The following is an 11463-nucleotide window of genomic DNA, read 5'->3' as shown; positions in this document are numbered from 1 at the left end:
AGGTTAAATGGCCCTATTTAATCTCTTAACTGGCTTCGGCTCGAGGTTTCACCCGTGTACAGAGGGAACTAGGTACTTACCGCACCCGGATAAAATTATGTTTTAAGATTGAACCAATCGATGTCTGCTCAGCTATTAAAACGTTATTGAGGAACACACTACGTAATATCATATTTTTTTAAACAGTTTAACATTTTTAGACTCTGAATAGCGGCCATCTATTATTATCATTTACAAATGCTTTATTATCGAGGTATGCAAATCGTTCAGTTACTTACTTATTATGCGGCTACTACCTACTGGTTATTAAGCTAATAATAAATGTAACTAACCAAGCGCTAACTCGTGAAGAACTAAATTAAATAATAAATTATTTTAAATTTCGTGCATTTGGTTTTGTATATTTAGTTTGCAACATCGTCGATAGATACCATTTATAAGCTAAAACAAGGCTTGTATAAAATTACTGCAGCAGAGTTCACAATGTCCAAATGAATAGACATACATTGGATTTAAAAAAAGTAATCTATATTCAGTCTTCTGAGATTAAACGTCACGAATAAACTAACTACACCTGATTGGGAAAATAAATAAAGCAATTTTTTTTGTTCTCTGTAACTTTGCATCCTTAGTGGTAATTAAAACGTGCTTATAAACATAATGTTAGTTCCCAATAAATATGATATTCCTGTCATTACCATGTTCAATCAAATATTTTATAATACCACTTAAAACAAAACTCCTAAACGATTAATCGCCGAAAAATAATACTGAAAATTCTTAGGTATACCTCGTTTATTTATGTTGATGATTTCATAAATAATTGAGGTAAAATAAGATCTAAGAAAGTTATTTGTTGCAATAAAATTGAAAACATTGCGCAAAGTCATATTGGTAAAGTTAATCATAGGTTAAAGGAGGAAAATTAACGTTTGTTTCAAGGGATTTCGTTGTGCACTTCGATCAACAGTAATGTTGATCGCATGACTAAGTAGGTACCTAGGTACCTCTTTGTAAATAGCATGCGTAACAAACTATTAATGCAGGAGGTAAATCCCTTCGTTGCATGTTTAATGGAAATAATATAATATGTGGAATTTCTCCGAAAAAGTACACAGATCTATACATTCTGTTTGCAACATGTATTATTCCAATTTTTCAGTGGATGACAGTTGCAGAGCTTTTAACGTATTTTTCTTATAGTATTTGTATTTATTTTAGATAGCAATTATTGGTTAACTGAAATGAAAATGGACGTCAAAATCTTGCACCAGAAGGCACAACTATTTACTTTTAGAGAGTAAAGTGGTGAAAACTCCTAACTATATTTTCAATCCACTGAACCAAGTTTGCCTCGTTATTTTATACGAAAATATGTAGAAACATAAATAATATGTACCCAACTATGTATAGCCAAAGTTAACAAAATGATTCGTGTTTTGCAATACTAACAAGTATTATTAGATCAAAGTTAACTGTGCCGGAAATCTCTCCAGTGAATATCATCCTCCGAGCCTTTTTCCCAAACTATGTTGGGGTCGGCTTCCAGTCTAACCGGATTCAGCTGAGTACCAGTGCTTTACAAGAAGCGACTGCCTATCTGACCTCCTCAACCCAGTTACCTGGGCAACCCGATACCCCTTGGTTAGACTGGTGTCAGACTTACTGGCTTCTGACTACCCGTAACGACTGCCAAGGATGTTCAATGACAGCCGGGACCTACAGTTTAACGTGCCATCCGAAACACAGTCATTGGTGTCTAAGATATACTTAGAAAGTACATACAAACTTTAGAAAAGTTGCATTGGTACTAGCCTGACCTAGGATCGAACCCGCGCCCTCGAAATCTCTCCAGTGAATATATTAAAATAAAACATACTTACATAAAGACACCTTCTTACTTATATAATGTTATAAATGGACTCATCAGAGGAATTTGTAATCAGTGATTTGAATATTACCTAGTAATGCGAACATTAACAATACAGGTTTTGAACATTTAGGTGTATAATACGGTTTATGATCTCAAGTGTTTTAACAATTAGGTAGATGCATTTTTCGTATTGCTATCATCTTCTTAGTCTAAGGCGCTGAATGCACTGTAATGATCCTTGGGGAAGGTCAGTTTAGAGTACTTACCTAAAGAGAACGTCGACGCTCTGACGCACGTAGCCATACTGCAACGGAAATAATTATTGGGCTAATGATGTTGCCCTGGTGATGCTACCTTGACCATTTTTCGCATAATCAATCACACATTATATTGAAAATTCTAATAGAAAAACAACAGTTTAATAAAATTGGTGGTAATTACCAGATTGAACTTTAAATGGTGTATATGATATGTATATGAAAGTACCTATACCGTTAAACTTTTGCAATTTGAGTCCTTTAACGGATTACGTAAACACTACAAGGACTCATACAAAAAGGTTAAAGTAAAACTTTTTGTGGGATAGGCATGACGCGTCAGGCTTGTAATTACCTACGTCATGTAAACCTGAACAACAGTCTCTCTATCCCTATTGGACGGGGGTTTCCATACAGGTTCCAATAGTCTACGAGTTTCACCAACGTCATGACGACATTACTACGAATCCTTTATCTCAGCTGCCTTTTAAGTGATCGGTTAGTATTCGTAGCGCTACAAGCTGCGCCAACGCATTCAGTGCGCGTCGAGTTTTGGCGCGCATTACATGTTTCGACTTAATTTAATATTTTATTTACGATAACTTATTCCCTTTCAATAATTTAAGAAATGTTAAGAACTAAAAACTAAAATATTTTTTTCTCGCAGTGTAAATAAAGTGATATTTTTTAATTTATTAAATTAGTGTAAACTACAAAAATGGAGTACAAACTTTTGGTGTTATTTGCTGTTGTGTGGATTGGGTAAGATTTTCTTTTAATGACTGCTTGAAGTAACTATGTAGTATACAGTGTAGATCTGTTTTCGTTTATTGAAAATTAAAACAATAACGTACCTGTTTGAGCATTTTAAATCATGGTTGGTTGTCGTCACGTCGACGACATTGTTATTGTTTGTGACCGCAAATTATTACGTACTTCTTCGAACCCTGAATAATGTTCGTGGAGTTTGCAAAAAAATATAACCTAAAGCTATCTTACAATAGAGTGCTAGTTAGCAGGTAGTTTGATTAATAAAGATTAATGACGTGACTCTTCTATTGTTTAGCTGTAATTTGAGATCAAAAGATTAGTTACGCTGTCAAAGGATTGCTTTTAAAATTATTAATTGCCGTTTTTCTGAGCAATAACAGAGCTATAGTTTTCACAAAAAAACATCAGCTTTCCTCTGCTGTCACGCGTCCAAAAATTTATAAAAAAATCATTAATTATTAGTTAAGCTTGCGTGCCCATTCCTATAAATAAACAACAATTTATTATATTATTAATATCTAAAAAAGTTGTAAATAAAATAAATTATCTTGACGTATACTTATGTAACGTAAATGCCCATCCTTAAGCTTTATGTTCCTATTATCTTTAGTATACGTAAGACTTATTTTTTTATTACATAAAAAAATACAGACTTTACTGAAGTTGACAGTTAGCACCAGACCCTACTACTTATGTATCTTCTTTTCTTATTAAAGCTGAGGTCACCATTCGGCCATAAATATTTATTTGGCAATGGCAAATTGGTAATTTTCCCAAGTAACCTTTCATTTGAAGAAGATTAAATTATAATCTAATTAAAAATACTTAAATTGAATATAAGCGAGGTATCTGAGCTGTAGCTAATAATTATGTTCTAACAAATTGATGCTTAGTATTGATATGGGCAGTAACTACACAATTTGTGTAATTGAATGTTTGGTAGACGACTTTGGTAAGCACGTAAGCTAATTGGCGCCATAAGTATGGCATATATAGCAGTTGTTTTAATCTAATAAGTGTACAAATATAATGTGGGTATTAAATCCCGCATGTGCACAAATTATAGATAGCAGTAACTATGTCATTTAATTAACGAGGTTAACTTTCCCTCTGTTTGGATGGCTTAGCCTTATCGCAATAAAACAATGGTAAGCAATAAACAAATCACAAACAAGTACTCAAATTACCTTAATATAGCCTGTTTAAAGAAGAACATATTTTTAAATGGTAAAGATTAAGATATAGCTTCCTAAATATTTGTTTTTGGGTTGGATCTATTATTTTGGAAAAAAATAAAAGTTCTGAATGAATGTGTAATTAACAGATTTTCTTAAAATTTCTTCCTCTTCAGGAATAACTGACGTGAAACTCAGACATTTTGTGCAGTGGATGTATAAATCTATGTATAGGTATATCTATAAAATTGTAACTGGATACTGCAAGGTAATATAGACTTTATAGTTCGTGAATAGGCGCAAAAAAAAGGGTAACGGCAAAAAGGTATGACACGTAGGATCAACGTCAGAAGCCAAAAAGTCTGACGACCAGTCTTGCCAAGGTGTGTAATTGAGTTGCCCCAGTAACTGTGTTGAGGGGGGCAGATAGACGGTCGTTTCTTGTAAAAACACTAGTACTCAGCTGCATACGGTTCTTTAGACTGGAAGCCAGCCCCAACAAAGTTGGGAAAAGGCTCGGGAGATGATGACGTAGGATTATTCAATTATTTTAATAAAATCTGTGTTTGATATTTATGGGCGCATTATGTAGGTCCATATCAAACCACAACGATTCTCAGTAAGTAGTATATCTAGTTGAACGAGTTTTGGCATTATGTTTGGTATGTGGGCGGAAAAAGAGGGAAATATAGGTAGGTAAAGTCAACTTAGAGCAAATGGCAAGCGCTAGCATATAGCGTGGATATGAGGATATAGCTTAGAAAGTATTTTATAACGACTTTATAATCGTAAACGGTTATATCTGAAGATGTACCTATCTATATGTTGGTACAATTTTTTATTGGAGGCGATTTAATAATTTTATTTATCGAAAGTAATTAAAGATGATAAGATGTAAGTTCCTATGTTAAATTAATATAAGTAAAACAAAGAACTATGCGTAAACATTTCAACATAGCCACACAGGTAGGGCTAAGCAATTTCCTACTATGAGGGGAAAAACCGAGCAGTATTGAGGATATATCAAACTGCATAAACACCTGTTTGGATAACTTTATATGCCGGTCAAGCTGGAAAAGCGGTTTTTTAGTATCAGTAGGATAGTCGTAACTGTAATTAAATTAAACGCAGAAGGCGACTGGGTAAGTATACGACTCTTAATATTCGTCCTGATTAATACCCATGGATTGAAGTGACGCGAAACGGTCCGCGTCAGCTGATTCGTAGGGATTTCCAAGGTGTAAAACAAATAGTTGACCACTAAAGTCAGTGTGGTCTATCAAACTCACAACTAGTTTCATTCAAAACGTAAATATTTTCCTTATTTTTCAATTTTCCGTGCAGGTAACAAAGTGTAAGAAGAAAAGTTTTGTATGTATTATAAATATGTATTGTGTACCTAGTCCTTAATCATTGACTAACTTCCACGATATTTGGGCTTTACGGGTTCATCCAAAGATTCATTATCCTCACACAGAACATTAATATTATGTTCTGCAACCCGCGGTATGAATCCATTCGGGTAAATTGGACTAAGCAAGTTTTGGGTTAATGGAACAATTTATCATGTCACCTTGAATTAACTGCGTTGCTATGTGTCTTTACCACTTAATACCGCATAAATAGGGCCTACAGAGAATTTTATAGCAATTATATATTCGAAGACAAATATTAAATTTTATTACATAACGTCAGCCTTTAGCAGTGTAATTAGTACCTTTCAAAACCTTGCTCTTTTATCACTAAGTACCTATAAATTTTATATTTAGTAATTGTCAGGTATTTGTAACAGTAGGTTACTTGGAAATTATGAATGCATTTTGTGTTCAGCAAAAAATCTCAGTTACGAAGGTTTTCCTCGCGGAAACGGGGCACTGACTTTACATTGACAATGACATACATAGTTCTACGATATTTTAATAATTCAAGAAAGGGCCTTACCTTAAAAGGTCTTACGCAACTAGTTTATCAAAAGGCATTGAACAAAAGGGAAAGTTAAGTCTTTATTTGAGACTCAAGCTATTAATCTCACAGTAATTATTAATATCGGGTTTTTTTTATTAACATTGTAGTTTGCATCTATTCATGCATTAAGTTATACCCAGTATTTATTTTGACTTCTAAGTGAACATTTCTTATAAATTATTTTTCTTATAATATTTACTTAATAGGTTTAAAATAGTTTTACAAAATAAAATACTGTAGACACAATTTTCTCCCTTCTTATGTCGATTTTATTATGGTCCACACAATATCTCAAGTAGAAGTAGAAAGATACCTCGTCGAAACTGAAAATGTCTGCCTGAGAATACCATAGACCTTTAAAGTAGCCGTCGACATTTATAATAATTGGATATGTAGAATAAAGAGATTGCCAGGAATCTGCTTACTACAAACCACCTACCTAGGTACTACAATCGCTTAATATATCCTACGGAAGTCTGTGGCACGGAAATGCGTGCTTTTTCAATGAACATTGATTAAGTCGTCTTTGATAGAGCAATCAGACAGGAGCGTGGTCATGTGCGACACTAACTTTAGCACGAACCAAGTTAGTCACGTCTTGCAAAATGGATCTATTTAGTTCAATGCTCTTCATTTCTAGTAAGTATGGTCTTCTTTACGAAGTCTGTGAATGATTTTGCTTGAAATATGGGTTAAATGTCGGATGCTTTCGTATGCAAAACTTGTAACACTATATTGTCTTCGTCTTACATACAATACTTGCAAATTACATACTTTCTTTGTTGCTTATCTGCTTAAAGAATACATTAAAGAATGTAGGTTAAGTTTAGGGCCAGTTCAACGAAATACTTGTTTCCATTCGCAGTTTCAACACTATAGTAACTGGTTTAGTTGGAGGAATTATAAAAACCATTCAGCTAATATTAATAAATATTTCATTCATAAGCTGATATAATTCACCTAAGTATCTGTAGGGTTTAAGATCACTTAAGTTACTCGTAATCCTGTTTGTTTGCAGATAACTGTAATAATACGTAGTATTCTAGTATTGTTAACTGGATATTAAGTAACAGATACTCGTGGTAATTGTAAAAATACATTCTCTCGTCTAGGCACGTGTTACCGAGTAGGTATTATCATTGGGAAAATGATTCAACATGTTATGAGGAAAAACTAGTTCTAGCTCTCCATTTGCATAGGTAGGTACGGAATATGTTTCTGTCTCAGGAGTTCATCTTAGTGTTTCTTTTTGTATCTGTTATATCTTACAGTGAATATTCTTTATAACATCCTAAAGTAAAAAGATTTTTTTACGAGCAGAGGTTTTTATTACGAATCAAATAAATATGAAGGAATTCTACGCAGATATGAAACAGGTTTCTGAGACTAAGTACTTATAGGTAGGTATAGTAAGATATGTATAGCTTTTAATATTTCTGATAACAATCCTTATTAGGGATTATACATAGGCAATTTACAAAACTAATTCCAAAGTTCAATATCCTTGCCCCTTTCGTAATCTGTGTCCTTTCAGAGCAATCGCAAACATTATTGGATTAAGGCAAAATTTGTTATTGCTTTGTGGTCAAGTTGTAATGTCGTGCGTTTTCGTAAAATGCCTTTTGCTTTTGAATGTCTTTGAGTAAAATATGTTCGACCAGAAGCCTGTTAGCCTTGAGTACTTTCTGGGTTCCCTCTGTCGGATTCTCCGGAGTCTCAGGGGAAAAACCAAGGTTTCACCTGATAACTTGATCGTTTAATGTATCTACTAGCATTGTACGCACCAGTTTAATTACGAGTTAATAGCTATCGTACTTTGTATGTTGTGTTTTAGAACATGGACTGCTAAGGAATAATATGTTCTAATTAGACAACTTCTGAAAATTGGTTTAGAAAAAAATTACATACGGTAGTAAACTACCTAAAATTTATTCAAAAATTTAGAGCTTGTTAAAATAATAAGAATCGAACGACATAAGTTTTTCTCAGAATTGCTAATGTTGATAATTTTACACCAAACCGGTAGTCTTGCAACAGTTATCTGTCCCAAAAATTTGAATTTTTATAAAGAAAACCTGACAGAATCCTTTGTAATAATAATTTATCAGTGTTAATAACTTGGCATATAGGTTTTACATCAATAAACTATGTCATTGAGTGTACGTCTATAAATATTTACAATCATGTATAAAATAGAATTATCTGTTGAAGGAATGAGATCAGGTAAAATAATAAGTCATTAGTGTTAAACCTTAGATTTACCTAATCTACTTCATTAATCACAAAAATAAATAAGCTTAAGATCGTACAATAGACACGCAGAAGAGATTATTTAAGTCCTGACTAGTTTTCATTACCGTTACTTGTATATAATTATGTTTCTCATTATTGTTCTTGACTTGTGCCAAATAAGCGTATCTAATCGATAAGATTCCATGATTAGCCTTATCCTTCATAGCTTCATTCGGGCTTAATGCTAAGATTGCCTTTGGAATGCCATAACTATGTAGAACTTCATTGATCATAATTAGAAGGGCAATTTTAATGGACTTCATACTTCATATTAGTTCTGATAGGTTTATAGAGATGCTAAAAATAATAGACATACTTACGTTTGTGTTTATCCATATAATTTATAATCCTGTATATCAGGTTTAGTCTGATGGAGATAAACCGGAGCCTGGAAATCATGTTTGCTTTAAAATGTGTTTTTTTTTTTTTGTAATAAAAATGCGGTTATTATTAAACTGTAAATGTTGCAATTTAAAATTAATATAGGTCTTACAGATGTTCTTTATTAAAGAAAACATTTGTGTTAGTAAATCCCTAGTATGTAAAAAAATTAAAAAACTGTATTTCCACTAACGGAATATGTAGTCACTATAAAAATAGCCAATCCTTATATTAGCTACGCTGCATAATACATAATTGCTTCATATTGCGTTTATAAGTTGATTGAATTAAACAAGTATGGAATTTAAGTCGTGACCCCGCCTTTTATGGGCAGTGGAACTTTATTGTTTATCGCTGATATTGACAAGAAACATGTGTTACCTATGTACCTTCATTTAGTTCCGCTTCCTGCATAATAGAATAATTTCAAGTAAACCAGAACAGTATTTGTTTAACGAGAACTGATTAAAACAGCTGCGGTCTGACAGTCTACTCAACTAACGAATTTAACTTTTGTTACAGAAATGCTGAAATTTTGAACTTTTCCGGAGGATCGAAATCGAATTACACATTCGCGAGAGATTTCGTATTTGGAGTCTCTACAGCTGCTTATCAAATTGAAGGAGCATGGGACGAAGATGGTAAGAAACTTTTTACTTAATTTAAAATTGCAGAAGTACAATAAGTAAACACTTACAAGTATTCATAACTGATTCCAGGAAAGTCCGAGAGTATATGGGATCACCTAGTACACAATAATAAAACATTTGTCAAAGATGGATCGAATGGTGATGTGGCGGCTGATTCATATCACCTTTACAAGAGGGATGCTGAGATGGTTCATGAACTGGGTGTTGACGTCTATAGATTTTCTATAGCATGGTCAAGGATCTTGCCAACTGGTCTCACAAACGAGATTAACGCTTTAGGTCTCAAGTATTATAGTAATCTTATTGACGAACTTTTGAAGTACAATATTACTCCCATGGTGACTATTTATCACTGGGACTTGCCACAGAAGCTGCAGAATATAGGTGGATGGACAAACGCACATATCGTTGACTACTACACAGATTATGCAAAGGTTTTGTTCGATAACTTCGCTGGTAAGGTGAAGTATTGGGTGACTTTCAATGAGCCGATGCAGACGTGTCTGGAAGGCTACGGCGGTACATATAGAGCTCCTGCATTGAACAGGCACGGTATTGCTGAATACCTCTGTGCTCACAACCTTTTGAAAGCACACGCGAGCGTATACCATCTCTTCAACGAGAACTACCGTCATGTCAATAAAGGTACGAATCAGTTTATACTTCTCTTGCTTGGAATTTGTATTACATTTGCCCTGTAAATATAAATCTAAATTCATATATTCCAGGTAAAATTGGACTTTCGTTGGACTCGAACTGGGCTGAACCCAAAGAGGATACGCCTCAAGATAGGGAAGCTGCAGAATTATACTTAAAAACTCACGTGAGTGTACATATTTAGAAATAAGTATTTAGCTAACATTGTTATCTAACAAAAGAATCACAACCTTTATCGGTACGTACTGTCATTCAGAAAGACTTCTCAGCTCTCAAGGTCAGATTTCACTGAAATGTCATTGAACCAGGGTACCTACACATACCTACCTCGTACGAACTGCCTTTGTTTAGTGGAACGTAACGACGACATTCAGGTAATAACCGAAGTATAATTTTGGTGCAGATTTAGTTACGACTAATTATAGCAGTATTGAGAACATACTTATACTTTTTTAAGTGAAGAGTACATTGCCATGCACCTCGACATGATGTTTTGAAGTGCATGGAAGTTCAAAATAAATTGATATAAAACCTGTTTATCAAAACCTGAATTTAGGGTTTCACTCATCGACGTTTTGAATGAAGATAAAGAAAATAAATACCTAAAATTTCATCTACAAATAAATACGGACTCTCCGTAGCAACAGTAAAATAAGCAACACAAACGTCTAAAAGCACACATCTCCAAAGATACCTTCGGTCAATACCCTGTCGTTTGGTTGGCATGGCGGAAAACATTTGTAATATAAGTAATTTATGCAAAATCTTCTGTGAATTCCAGTTGGGTTGGTACGCGCACCCAGTTTACTCGAAAGAGGGCAACTACCCTGCCGAACTCATAAAGTTAGTCGACGAGAAGAGTCTGCAGCAAAACTACACTCGCTCCCGACTTCCAAAGTTTACTCCTGAGGAGGTTAACTACATAAGGGGAACTGCCGACTTCTTCGGGTTGAACCATTATACCACTTACCTCCTGTCTATGGCTGATAAAGAAGTAGGTGCCATACCCTCGCACGAAAACGACGTTGGTATCGTTAGAGTCCAGGATCCCAAATGGCCTTCCGATTCTTCTTCATCTTGGCTTAAGGTAAGTGTATTATAGGTACTAAAGAATTGTTTTTAAGTTTAAGTTTGATGTACCAAACTAGTCGCTAGGTTCCTAAAATCTATTGCATTGGATACTTACTATAGGATCAAATATTTAGCAGAGCAGCATACATATTTTCTTTTATATAGTATGATTTCTTACGAGTCTTTTGACTATTATCTAGAGTTGTTGGTAAGGAGCTACAATTGTCAGACAGTATTTAAGATTACAGTTTGCCTCGAGTCTATTCAGGTAGGTATTGAAACGTTACACATTATCTTATTCAATAAGTACTTACATAAGTCATGTACAAAGAACATCTTTCGTAATAAACCTACTGATAACAGATCCAGTT

The 11463-nt window shown here is 34.0% G+C and overlaps 1 protein-coding gene across 1 annotated transcript in view; it reads left to right on the top strand.

The window, feature by feature from the left end:
• The first annotated feature begins 2628 nt into the window (after positions 1 to 2628).
• The window catches only part of LOC110383855 (myrosinase 1), a 12900-nt gene continuing 4065 nt past the window's right edge, over positions 2629 to 11463 (top strand). The window contains exons 1-5 of the mRNA XM_049836780.2: positions 2629 to 2892; positions 9237 to 9355; positions 9434 to 10009; positions 10093 to 10187; positions 10803 to 11108. Coding sequence (XP_049692737.2) covers positions 2849 to 2892; positions 9237 to 9355; positions 9434 to 10009; positions 10093 to 10187; positions 10803 to 11108 — 1140 coding nt within the window. The 5' untranslated portion in view covers positions 2629 to 2848. The remainder of the gene's footprint in view (positions 2893 to 9236; positions 9356 to 9433; positions 10010 to 10092; positions 10188 to 10802; positions 11109 to 11463) is intronic.

The sequence above is a fragment of the Helicoverpa armigera genome, chromosome 3 (genome assembly GCF_030705265.1).
Source record: "Helicoverpa armigera isolate CAAS_96S chromosome 3, ASM3070526v1, whole genome shotgun sequence".
Taxonomy (NCBI): Eukaryota; Metazoa; Arthropoda; class Insecta; order Lepidoptera; family Noctuidae; genus Helicoverpa; species Helicoverpa armigera.
Note: the sequence above shows the minus strand (reverse complement) of the source record. Positions and strands in the feature narration are given on the sequence as shown.